This window comes from Harpegnathos saltator, unplaced genomic scaffold (genome assembly GCF_003227715.2).
Source record: "Harpegnathos saltator strain DR-91 unplaced genomic scaffold, Hsal_v8.6 scaffold54, whole genome shotgun sequence".
In the NCBI taxonomy this organism is placed as follows: Eukaryota; Metazoa; Arthropoda; class Insecta; order Hymenoptera; family Formicidae; genus Harpegnathos; species Harpegnathos saltator.
The window spans coordinates 107,219-120,935 of record NW_020230360.1 but is presented as its reverse complement, the minus strand read 5'-3'; the positions used below and the strand labels follow the sequence as shown (position 1 = coordinate 120,935).

The following is a 13,717-nucleotide window of genomic DNA, read 5'->3' as shown; positions in this document are numbered from 1 at the left end:
AAAGCAAGCAAGATTTGCAGTATGTCCCATTTAAATAGATTGGAACGGCAGACTCTGCTATATTTCTGCCGTTGTCAGTCTGTCGTTATACTATATCATTATTTATTAATTATTCAAAGTCACAGAGATCGATTTTTTAGCGGTAGCTTTATGTTAATGTATAGAAGGAAATTTATATATGATTAGAAAATGCTAGTAAACCCTGAAATATGCAGAATGTCCCATTTTAATGTCCCACCCCAAATAACTCTTCAGTATTGAAGTTTGAAGGAAAATGATCTGAATAAAAGTTGTAGGGATTTAAGTGAGCTACCTTATGATGACCTTGTCTTTGATTTTGACCTTCATTTTCAAGGTCATTTAAAGGTCAACTTGCGTTTTTTAAATGGGAACCCTCATTTTTTATTATACTGTTTTTTCCTATTATAGTTAATTTGAACAACTTTTGTCTAAAACATTTTTTTATTTGTCTAACATTTTTTGAGATATTTGAGGAAAACTTGATAACTTTCTCAATATTTAACTTACGATATCTCGCCAACTATTTGTTGGAAGAAAAGATGGTACCAGACTTTCTTGCTTTATTTAGTTTCAAGAATATATTGTTACAATAGTGCCCTGATTTTTGTTAATTTGATGATTTTGAAATTTCCAAAAATCAGTAAGTTAACAAAAGTCAAGGCTGTTGTAACAATATATTCTTGAGACTAAATAAAGCAAGAAAGTCTAGTACCACTTTTTCTTCCGACAGATAGTTAGCGAGTTATCGTAAGTTAAATATTGAAAAAGTTATCAAGTTTTCCTCAAATATCTCAAAAAATGTTAGACAAATAAAAAAATGTTTTAGACAAAAGTTGTTCAAATTAAGTAATAGAAAAAAACAGTATAATAAACAATAAAGGTTCCCGTTTAAAAAACGCAAGTTAACCTTCAAATGACCTTGAAAATAGAGGTCAAGGTCATCATAAGCTCACTCAAATCCCTACAACTTTTATTCAAATCATTTTTCTTGAAACTTCAATACTGAAGTTATTTGGGGTGGGGCATTAAAATGGGACACCCTGTATATTATGGCAACTTATTCTATTATTCCATTCGTACGTGTCGCATTGCAATTATTCATATTATATAAATATGATATATCATATAGTGTAAAATTAGGAAAAGAAATAAGAATCATTCGTGGAAGCATTGCGATTTACAATTAATTACAACAATTACACTTATGTAATGTATTGATTGTATATCGGCAGATAATAATAATGCAGGTAAATTTCAAAAATGAAAGATTCGCCGATATATTTTAATAGCATACCAAAAATCATAAAACTTTTTAGGAAAATGCAAATACAAAAGAAATATTAAGAGACGCTCATGTGGGCGCGCTTACATATTAGATATGCGGTAATTGGTTATGTATGCTTCAAATCTGTTAGAAAGTATTCGTGTACCGAGAAATCCCATTAATTAGCATATAGGTACATTACGATAAGAAATAAAGTTTATCATTGTAGACTTCGTTTATCAATGTAGGTCAACTTTTTAAAAGATAATGGATGCATTTAGACAGATAGTTGCATTCGGAGCAACGCTATTTAGCTGGAAGCTGTTCCTGAAGCTAAATGATAGTATTAACAAACATTATGACGTCACTAATGGTAGTATGCTATAATTGCGCGCTATCAATCCTATTCCTTCCAAGCTGGCATACTAGTAATATTAGTGTTTGTAAACTCGGTAAATATTCAAAACACTGTGGACCGCACTTCTGTCGCTACGTATAATTGTCAAATATATACACACATTTGCATATATTTATATGTAACGTACGTAACGGACAATTGCTTTTAAATAAATCTTTAAAATATTAAAACTGATAGTTAAGCGCTAAATTTAGCGTACAGCTAAATAGCGTTTCTCCGAATGCAACTGTCTGTCTAAATGCATCCATTATCTTTTAAAAAGTTAACCTACATTGATTACGATAATCAACTTCTACAATATATATATATATATAGTAAATAACAGCGTGATGTTGCGTATAAATAATGAGCGAACAAAGTACTGCGAAAATAATAAAGTTCTACGAACAGTAACGTAACATTATATGAGAAAGATATACGTATATATGGTATATATATGTATTGTGCTATTGGCTCCATGAATAGTTTCAGTAGCGTTTACGTATACATGTAAGCATATTTAATCTCTTCTTCATTCACATACTCAAATATTGAATTTGTGATGAAATGTTGATGAAAAGATAAACATTATTGAAAATAATGTTAATTATTCGCTACATTTTCCAATATAAGAAAAGAAAAAATCTCATCATATAACTGACAGATGTTATTTTAAAATTATTTCATCACATTTCTTGACTTTAAAAAGTTAATAAATGCATTCAGTATTATATAATTTACAAACAGATTAATTTGTAATTTTTTAATTTGATCAAATCTGGAAATCAATACAACCAAATCCAAAAACATTTTGTGATTATTATTGTTATTTAAAAAAAAATTTTTCTTTTTAATGCATCTTAATCATTCGTTTTCCTTTTTTTCTTTTACCATATTCGCAATATGTTATATAATTATCTAATCTAATGATTATTCTGATGATATATAGACATTCTGGATAATGTCAAATATCTTGTTCAATAGATAAGAAATTTACAAATAGCATGTATAAAGGAAAAATGATGTGTATGGACAAATAAGATAACCAGAAAGGATGATAACACATTTTGTTGTGACAACGTTGCGTTGGTTAAATCCGTCTATACTCGCATGTTACGAAGCGTTGATAATAGTTGTCGAGAAGTTCAGTCTCACTTGCTCGACAGTCGCGGAGTAGGCAAGAACGAACGTAGTCTCACCGTACAGTTTGCCGAGAGCCATTAGTCGCTGCGTTTGGCACATTGTGAAATCATCCTTCGATTGTCATTAGATACGGTGTTGCAGCCAAACAATGAGCGGACAAAATATTGCGAAATTAATAGAGGCGATGAAGAAGATGACGAGGGTCATCAGGCCGCTGGGCCCGCCGAAGATTTGGGAAGTGATCGAAAAAAAGAGTAAAGACGGACGACCGCTCAAATTCACGATTCAGGAGATCCCGAAGGACAGAAAGGAAGATGTGGTCGAACACATGTGCAAATACTTTTTGGAAGGCGAACCGACCTGCGCATGTTTCAGTAAGTCTTTCTTTTTACTTGTGAACCGATAACGCAATTAACTTAATTGATTAACGCATTTGCATGAAGCTTCACGCTTTGCGCGAGGAAGATGACGAGTGCAATGACAGATAATTCATCGGGCTAATTATATTTCTGTGAATGACACTTGCACACTCTCGTTTCTATTTATTTACCGACATTTAAATGAGATGACCCAACTGAATTGAAATTAATATAAATACAAAATATTCGTTACTTTTGATGATTGGATTTCATAATTTAACGCTACGAATCGTGGAAGATGGGAGAATAAATAACTCTGAAGTGTCGAAAGTTTTATAGACGCTTACCTCAAAGACAGAAAAATGTGATCTAATATACAATATCATGTTCTTAAAACTTGCAGCGTTAGATTAATCTACAACTCACGAGGAATGTAATTAGATGCAACACAACGTAGACCTTGACATCGTCAGAGAAACAAAGTGTTTGACTTTTGACCGCTTCGTTAATATGCAGTGTGTTAATTTCCTGTCATTTATTTCTTCAAATATTGTGCTTAGACCGACTACTCACTTTAAGAAAGTTCTATTTTCATGTTTTCACCTATGTTGAATTATATTATGTACGCTTAATGTTTGATATTTATTATCTAACGCACGTGTGTCGGTAGTATTGTTATATATCATACTACCTATCCAAACAGACTCGATCTTGTGATGTAGTTGTATGAGTCCCCGAGGTGAAGACGTCATTCGAAAATACATTCAAATTTACATGTGAATTCAGAGTTAAGAAAAGAAAGCTTTTCGGCAGTCGTATATTTTGTGCTATAGCCGCTTTTGCTTCTTTATCTTAAATTTATTATATCAAAGTTTCGCGCCGAAAGGCGAGGTATTCTCTAGCTTCGAGCGCGTCGACTAAGCTCTACGCTTCAAAGCATCGGAAATTTGTTGCATAAGAGCGACGTGACGTAAACACTTTTGTCTTGTCTTACAGATGCCTTAAATACACCTATATACGTTGAAGAGTGCCGAGCATTATGGCACTACGTGCTGGAACAAAATATAGCCGTAGTCGCTTTCGTTGACAATCCCAACGGAGGGAAACCTATAATAGCCGGTGTAAACATGTTATACGTAGAGTTTAAAGAATACGAGAAGAATATCGAGGATATCCAGGTGAGTTATTATCTAACGCACGTGTATCGGTAGTATTGTCATATATTGTCATATATCATATCACCTATCCTATCCAAACAGACTCGATCTTGTGATATAGTTGTATGAGTCTCCGAGGTGAAAACGTCATTCGAAAAAACATTCAAATTTACATGTGAATTCAGAGTTAAGAAAAGAAAGGTTTTTGGCAGTCGTATATTTTGTGCTATAGCCGCTTTTGCTTCTTTATTTCAAATTTACTATTATCAAAGTTTCACATACGTAAATTTTTCTCCAAATTATTTCGATTTCTCGATACGTCAGCATAGCGCGCATCTGCGCAAATTGTTGCAAGAAATAATCGCTGAAAATTTCGCGATGATTCACAATCTGACTTGTCAACGATAACTCATATAATGTAAACGGGACCTATTGCATCGATATGCACCTCACGGTGCGATTTCCAGTTTATGTCAAAGTTCAGCATCACGTACAAAGTCATGAAGAAACTAAATAAGGAAGTTCAATTGTACGATCGTTACGGAGTGGACAAGTACTTGGCCGCCGTTGGACTCAGCGTAGCGCCCCCTTTCCGAGGATACGGATTGGGCACGGATATTCTGAAAATCAGGTAAGATACGTGTACTTCAGCTAAGAATTTATTTCATGCATAAGAGCTTTCCTGCGGTAGAGCTCGATACTGCGGAGAGTTTCCGTACGATAAGAATTCGGTCTAGAGAAAACTGCAAAGAGTCAAAAAGATTGGTTGAATTTCTTTCATTCCGATGAAGTTTCTCTCACCGAAACTTGATGCATAAGAACCGGGAATTCTCTCTTCTTCGACGAAAACGCGTTCGGTTCATCCATTGTCACATTAATACAAGCAATCTTTTTTCCTCCGTGTCGATCCGTATGGAAACTGAGCGAGATGAAACTAGCCTGCTGCTCAGAGCGAGAAGAGTTTCCTTCTCAGGAGGAAGTTTTACATGCGGCTAATCGTGTCATACGTGCGATTTAAATGTCTAGGAATAAAGTCGGCCGTGAATACGATATCGGGATGACATCCACCATATTCACCTCGCCGTTCTCGGTTAAATCAGCGGAGCACGCGGGATTCGAGATGCTATTGAAGAAAGATTTCATCGATGTAGTGGACGAAAATGGAAAAGAGTATTTCCCTGGTGTGCAACAGTTCTCCAAAAGTGTAGCGGTCATGGCAAAAAGACTCTAAGGTGAGATCCCGACTCCTCGCGCGTGAGACAATAGCAGAGAGGATGAAAAAAAAAATGAATTATCCGAGTTTTCCTGATCCGGTATAATTTTTATTGCAAATATGGTCCTAATAAAATTTTGCTACCAAACCTTTCAAATTGTTCAGTCAGTATTGTTCAAATTGAATTTCGTGCTTGGATAATTTTGTATGAGAAACTATATAAAAAAAACTACACAGCTATGTAATACAGATTTATTTTATCGTATCGTTTTTAGTATCGAAAAATTAATATGTAAAAAGCGGTCCGAGAAAGTCACCCTTTTATGTTATACATCGACTTTTCGCAGAAATTCACACGTCCGCTCTCACGAGAAACCAGCGCGTGTACAATAGCGGGAATTATATCTCTTATACCTGTATTATCAAACTGAGTTTTACGCAATTACGTCAAAAAAATATACGGAACGTTCTAGAAGAAATCCTCTAAATAAAGCATAAAAGCAAAGGTATTATTTCCTACGCAAATACGGATAGTGATATTTATCAACTTCCTGAAGTGAAAGCCCATCTCAAGCTTTCAGCCAGAAATATGTACAATATAGATGTAAAACATGGGGAAGAGAAGAGAGAGAGAGAGAGAGAGAGAGAGAGAGAGAGAGAGAGAGAGATTAAGAAAGCAGTTTCAAGACAGTCGAATTGAAGAGGTCGACAAGATTACGAGAAGGAAGAAACTCACGGGCAAAGAATCCGCGGATGAAGTCTCTCCGCGTGATTTTCCGATATTTAGCTCGTGCTCTTAGCTAAGCGTGAAGGTGCTCCACGCGATTGGATTACACGAAGCAGAGAATAGAGCCGTCAAATTGAACTGAAGTACTCTCGTACTGTCGGCCATTAGCGATCGCGACGGAAAGGATGCTTTTCGGAGTTTTGAGAGCGCGTCAAGCACAAGTTCATCGGCGATGCGCATTGAAATGCGGTTAGACGTGTGCACTTCCGTCATTATAAATAATCAGCATATGCGACGGCATTTAGACGCATTCAACATATGACTATATTTTAATAACAAATTTCCGTGCGCATTTAACAAAATGCTACGTCATTGCGTGATATGTCGTTACGTCGTTTACATGGCTAGAATTCTACTTATTTCCTGCGTCGAAGTATAATTATTTCTCATATTGAAGTAACATATAATTTAAAAACTTGTACGCAGGTCTCTCTCTCTCTCTCTCTCTCTCCCTGTCGGCGAAATAATCAATATTAACAAGTCGTTCGTTCTCCTGCGGATACGCGCCAGCAAGGAAAACAGGTGGAAAAATGTGGCTGCTCAAGTATTACCATTTTGTATAGATTGTCTCCAAGCAGCCTGTACGTGCGCGCAGAAATAAATCACTTTGCACCACGAGCGATGGCAAAATACCGTCTTAACTGCATTGCGTTTATCCATTTAACAAAAATCGTTACATGGACCGCTATATAGTTCCGCGAAAGTTGGAACGAGTATTTCGCCGAAGATGGGAATGCTTCTAAAGCGGAACACTGAACCGATCGATGGTTAATCGATGGGAGTTATATCGAGAAAGAGAGAGAGAGAAAGAGAGAGAGAGAGAGAGAGAGAGAGAGAGAGAGAGAGAGAGAGAGAGAGAGAGAGAGAGAGCTTTGTGCAAAATTTAGTAATACTATCGTTGCGTGAGAACTCGGCGAAAACTGCTTCGCTTCGCGTCTCAACCTGAAATAAAAACGCGATACTTTGTTCGTATATTTCGATGCAAAGCTATTATTTTATTTTATTATTATTTATATCATTTATATTAACATTATTTTATCGTTTGCTCGGCGATAATTAATCGCGAAGGCGAAGTTGTTGCACAAAGGAGGTAATTTATTAAACGCATCGCGCTGACATGAAATGTCTTCCGACATGCGTCGACGAAATCTAATCGCGAAAATGATACTTTAAATGTGTGTACTTTACACGTGTATGTGAACAATTACAGTGGTTTCTAGGATGTCGCAAGCCGTCGCGAATAGATTGCAAGAATAATCTCTCCGACGATTCGCGAGAGTTAATTAACAGCAAACGGGATATCAAATGAAATTAAATGATTAAAACGGATTGCAATTGATCGGAATTGAGTGGGATTAAAACGAAGCGATTGGAATTGAACGAGGTAACAACGAGCTCAATAAAAGCCTGACCACTTGTTGGCGCAACAAGTATATTTATACAGGATCGGCAAATACGCCGATACAATTACAGCGCGTTCGCGATGTTTGTTAAAGATTTCCGACGCGGAACTTCTGTCTGCACCGAGAGCGAATGTTTGCCGAATGTTACTTTTATTCCGTGCAATTTTGACAAGTGCAATTTTGGTTTCATGTAAAATTTTACGCGATTGCTTACACAATTTATAATATACAGATGTACAAATGTATACCCGGCATTTTTATTCTCCAAGGCCCTTTTCAGTCCCTCTCCAATTTTTCTCTCATCTCAGCTTCATTTCGTTCTCGTCCAATTCGACACCGCCATTGGACAATCGATCGAAATTCGAAATCGAGTTTTAATCCTTTAACGCCCGACTTTTTTTATAAGTGCTTTAAGAATAAAATTTGAGCTTTTTGAACTGAGACTATAAGTAGTGATAACCAAAAAGAATATCAGAATTTTATATTGGTCTTTTTTATCATTCGTTTTTTGTTTATTGGTAAATATGACTTGGATCCTAAAAAAAGCATTTACGAAATGAGCAACCTATACAGAGAAAAATGAAAGGTAATCTATACGACATAACTCTGATAGTCAGTTTGACATTTTTGAGCTGGGACTACATTTGTGAGTGGAGTTTATCATTCAGAGCGTCAAGCTTACTATTTCAGAAGAGTATTTTCTAGATCACCATTTAGATGGTCAATCGTCCCTTCATTTTTCGCCGCATAAAAAGCGCTGTAGGTCACCAGGTTTCACGAAAATAGGTCGATTTCTTGATTTTCGTGCCCACCATATTGGATTCGCCATTTTGAATTTCTGTATTCTTTTAATTTCACATTTTGCATCTGAGAAAGCTTCCAAATGTATAAAATTATTAGGTGTACAAATGAATAATCCAATTTTTTCAGCTACATTCAAGGTTTATTTTAAAAGAAAGTAAATTAAATTGTTCGATCAAAGTATTCGCCGTTGCTTTCTATAACTTTAAGCCATCTTTCAGACAGCTGATGAATTCCACCTCGGAAAAATGTTACGTCTTTGGACACGATAAAGTCGTCAAGCCATTTTCGGATCTCATTCACTGATTGGAAGTGCATATCGGACAAGGCGTGTGCATCGACCGGAACAAGTGATAATCGGATGGAGCAATGTCTGGTGAATACGCCGGCCGTGCTGCAAGACGTCCCAGCCAAGACTCATTATGGTGTCTTTTGTATTGGAAGCAATGTGTGGCCTGGCGTTGTCATGCAACAATTTCACTGGACGTTCTCCCAGTTTGCCAGTATACAGGCGTTTTCGTTCCAATTCTTGACTCAAGCAGATTAATTGACGTTGGTAGCAGTCCGCAGTAACTGTTTCACCCGGTTCCAACAACTCATAATAATAAAGCACGCCCTTGATATCCCACCAAATGCAGAGAAGAACCTTCTTTCCGAAGCGATTTTGATGATTCGCCGGGATTTACCCATGACTTTCTGCGTTTCGGATTGTCATAGAGCATCCATTTCTCATCGCCCGTAACGATTTTCCACAAGAAAGACTTTCGACGCTGCTTATTCAGAAGAGAAAGACACGCTGCCACTCGTTGATTTTTGTTGGTTTCAGTGAGTTCATGCGGAACCCATTTTCCTTCTTTCTGGATCTTTCCCATCTCATGTAGACGTTTGGAAATCGTTTGCTGCGTTACTCCCAACTGTTCTGCAAGCTCTTTTTGTGTTTGTGCCGAATTCTCAGCGAGCAGTTGTTCCAAATCATCATTATCGCACTTCGGAGGGCCTCCAGGGCGTTGTTTGTCGATTAGACTGAAATTACCGCTTTTAAACCGCTTAAACCAAAATGCGCACACATCGTACGATACAATACCTTCGCCGAGAAAGGAACAAATCGATTCGCACGCTTTTGCAGCATTTTTTCCTTGTTGGAATTCGTAAAGAATGCAGTGTCGGATATGCACCTTATCTGTTGCTATTTTCGACTGTACTGAACTGAATACTTTTGAAGGTTATGTTGCGCCTTTCGCCAAACTATATGTTCTTTTTAACAGCTATATGTCAACATTGCATAATCACAAAAGAGCTGGAAAATCTATTCAATTTCAAATTGATTTCATAACTGCTTAAAATAATTTGGATTATTCATTTGTACACCTAATATAACAGCTATCAAATCTATTAATTTATAGTGCACTTCTAGATGTCAGTAACAATGCTAACTATGCCTACTTGGAATTTGACAAAACATGTTATCATTAAAACTGAGCTAAAAACAGACTAAACCGAATCTACATACAATCTATATACCATTTTTTAGAAGAAGAATTCACCTTTATCTTTTTAATGATGCAAAGAAAACGAAGATATCTCCTTTTTTCACTAAGTTATGGATTCTTAAATGCGTTTCTGGTAACTATAGTTACCAGTAGGCGTTAAAGGCTCAAATAAAAGGCTGCACATTACACGTTAACAGCGCGATACGTGCTTTATTATTTTTCAACGCGACACACACACACACACGTTGTGTGTGCGCGATATTAAAAAGAAGAAAGTACGAGACATTCGTATACCGGGTTTCGAAACGGCTTGAACACTTTTCTGCCGGATGCAGCACGAAACGCAGTCGATGGCGCAATGAGCGAACTTATTACCTAAAAAGTCCCCGGAAGTCAAGTTCGCTCGTTGCACATCTGCCGCGCCCCGAATTACACCCCGAAGAAAAGCGTCCCAACCGTTCTGGGAATCAATTCCTCCGGCAATTCACCAGCCGAATTTCGGAAGTGTACAATGTTCATTACCTTGTATTTGCCGGAAGAGAGAGAGAGGAAGCACTCGATACATATACCGTATATGCGAGAAGATATGCAACGTTGCGCACAAGCTCGTGCACTCAGCTTGTGCCGCAAACGTCAATTTATTAGCAATTTATCAGCGATTCCGCAACAACGGTATGAAGGAAAACATGTGAGAGCTCGTTACTGCGCTTACAGCCCGAGCTGAACCTGCTCGACTCAATATCAAGCCAATGCGAACTCCAGCGGCAGAATTGCCTTCGAAATACCGGAGCAGCTGTGCGGCATTGTTACACCGGCATTAGAGTCCGTACTCCTTCGCGAATGCGTTGCGGCAAAACGAGCGACCCGACGTTCGTCGTCGTCGCGCGCCTAACGAGCGCGCCTTGCCGAGAGAAGTAACGCAACGCAGGTCGCGTGCCTACGCACCGATGTGTACACTGAGAGAAAAGTATATGATATTTGGAACTATAATGATATAGTAACTAAATTATAGTCCGAAATATCATATTTATAGTAAGTATTACCATAATATCGGTAATAATTACGATATAGGCATAGTATAACCAACTATATAATATTTTTATTAAGAATTATAGTTAGTTAAACTAAAATTATTATATGGATACAAATATAAAATGGTAGGTAAAGTAACTCTTTTATATAGTCAATATTACCAAAATATTTGCTAAATGATGATAGATGTAACTATATGAATATTAAATCTCACTATATTTGTGAATGAGAAATTACTATATATATGGTAAAAGTAACTGAACATTTAAGACAATCATTGACTATATATTTGTGTTTATTCTACTATATTTTGCAGGTTCCATGAACTATAAAAATATGGTTGACGCCAAAATGAACTATAAAATATAGTGAGATTATAGTTAATTCAATTATATTTTTCTATCAGTGTACATACTACTGTGATAAAAAAATAAAGTGAATTTTTCATTTAAACTCCGCGGGTACTATAAAATCATGAAATTATTTTTCGGTGGGTTGGTAGCACTATCTTTGACATCTATGCAGAGTTTCATGTCAATATATTCAATTGCTGCAGAGCTATACGTGTTTTTGTAAACGTACAAAAGTGAGTTTTTCGATTTTTACTATGTCTGATTTTGTTGAGCAAAGAATTTGCATTAAATTTTGCTTGGGGAATGAATATTCTGCCGCGGAAACGTTGAGGATGTTGCAGAAGGCCTTTGGTGATAAGGCTATGTCGCAGAAAAATGTTTACAAGTTTATATTTACAAGTGGTTCATAAACAAAGACTTCAAAAAAGGCCGAGAAAGAGTTCAAGACGAACAGCGCCTCGGACGACCATCAACATCTACCGATGAAAGCCCCGTCAAGGAAATCAAAGATTTGCTGTTCGAAAATCGTCGATTGACAATTGGAGACCTTGCTGATGCTACGGGCATTTTATTTGGATCAACCCAAATCATTTTAAAAGATGTTTTGTGCCTCAAACGCGTCAAATCTCGACACCGTCCCACACTGCATTGGTTCTTCGAGAACATTTCGCCAAAAATTCGACTCATATCGTTCCACAACCACCGTATTCGCCTGATTTAGCACCGTGCGACTTCTGACTGTTCAACAAACTCAAAAGACCGCTCCGGGGACACCGTTTCGGCTCGATTGAGGAGATAAAAGCCGAATCGAAGAAAGTATTGAAGGCCATCCCGGAAAAGGACCTCTCTGACTGTTTCGAGGATTGGAAAAAACGTTGGCATAAGTGCATTGTGTCGAACGGGGAGTACTTTGAAGGCGATGAAATTGATTTGGAAGAATAAATAAAGATTTTTCATTTTATTAACAAATTCACCTTATTCTTTGATCACAGTAGTACGTCAAACGCGAGCTGCTTTACGCTGCGCGAGAAGGGCGAGGGTAAAATTCGCGAGTCTTTCGACACGTGCACGCGAACGTAGGCGCGTGCGAGTGCGGCCCAGATGACATTTTTGGGTTGAAAATTTTCTAGGGACCTGAATTTCCAACCGATCATCGACACCAATGAATGAGGTCGATCCTGAATAAATTCCCAATAGATCTGTCTAGCCGAAATTTTGAAAAAATTATCGGTTCACAGGTTTCATGGGTTTAGGGTTTGTCTTAAAAGTTTATCGTTTAAAGTACAGCGTCTTGGGTTCGAGCCTATGGATACTAAATGCGAGACCTCAGAACTTATAATCACCTTTTAGAAAACTCAGAACTTCAAAGCTCACCAGCTCAGCTTAAAAAGTTCTCGGATTGGTAGATTCCTAGGTGGATAAACTTAAGACTAGAGCTGATGATTTGGATCGGGTAATGAATTACCCGGGTACCCGAGTACCCGCTCACTATCTGAAATATGTTGAAAATATTCGGGTACCCGGGTACTCGCTCGTATTACCCGTACTTTTATTACTCGTGTTTGTTTAAATTATCTGCCTACTTCATGTCAAACTTCCGACGGTCTCGATGATGTACGTTAATTTAATATCGTCATCAGATATAACCTGCATTTAATTGCTGCGTTTGCTACTAATTATGTCGCGTCCAAAAAGTTGGGTATGAAAATGTGCTGTTCCGTCAGAAGATAGAATGCAGGCGAAATGTAAAGTGTGTGGCCTCACACTAAATTACGGAGGATCTACATCAACACTTAATAAACATTTAAAATTGAAACACAAATTAACTTTACCAACTTCTACCGATGACAGGTGAATAAAAAAATTATTATATATATATAAATTACATAGACACTCGAGTAATACGGATAATATGGATATTCAAATAATATACGTAGATGATACGAGTAATACGGATAATACGAGTAATATGGATAAAACGGGTAATACCCGGGTATCCGGGTACCCGAGTATTTCCCGTGAATTTCGAATAGTGAGAGGGTATCATCAGCTCTACTTAAGACTCAAAATCCTTCGGTTTTGTGCTTGTTACGTCCTGCGGACTCCACGTTTTCTAGACTCTTTTATAAATAGAGCGAATTGATTTTATGTTGCTCGCTATAGTTCAAATGTTATATTCAACGAACATGTTCCGCGACCCTTCGAGCACGATGACGCCACATACCGATCTCTCTTTTTTTTTATCTCCCCTTAGACCAAAGTCCTCTAGTTGTTTGTCAGGAAAACCCACTGAGTCA

At 37.3% G+C, this 13,717-nt stretch overlaps 1 protein-coding gene across 2 annotated transcripts; it reads left to right on the top strand.

The window, feature by feature from the left end:
* Positions 1-2,815: 2,815 nt before the first annotated feature.
* Positions 2,816-6,564, top strand: LOC105182035 (uncharacterized). 2 transcript variants are annotated; one of them, XM_011139169.3, is made up of 5 exons: positions 2,816-3,199; positions 4,181-4,362; positions 4,809-4,972; positions 5,368-5,573; positions 5,902-6,564. In XM_011139169.3, exons 1-4 carry the CDS (start codon positions 2,974-2,976, stop codon positions 5,570-5,572), a joined length of 777 nt encoding a protein of 258 aa, XP_011137471.2. In that variant the 5' UTR covers positions 2,816-2,973; the 3' UTR covers position 5,573; positions 5,902-6,564. The 2 variants fall into 2 exon arrangements, with proteins under 2 accessions (XP_011137471.2, XP_011137470.2); XM_011139168.3 differs by having other exon boundaries at positions 5,368-6,564.
* Positions 6,565-13,717: the final 7,153 nt, after the last annotated feature.

Bases quoted from the DNA above. Each gene is read 5' to 3' on its own strand.
- LOC105182035 (XM_011139169.3), top strand. From the start codon at position 2,974: ATGAGCGGACAAAATATTGCGAAATTAATAGAGGCGATGAAGAAGATG. The intron at 3,200-4,180 runs GTAAGTCTTTCT...CTTGTCTTACAG, and splicing joins ACCGACCTGCGCATGTTTCA to ATGCCTTAAATACACCTATA. The intron at 4,363-4,808 runs GTGAGTTATTAT...TGCGATTTCCAG, and splicing joins AGAATATCGAGGATATCCAG to TTTATGTCAAAGTTCAGCAT.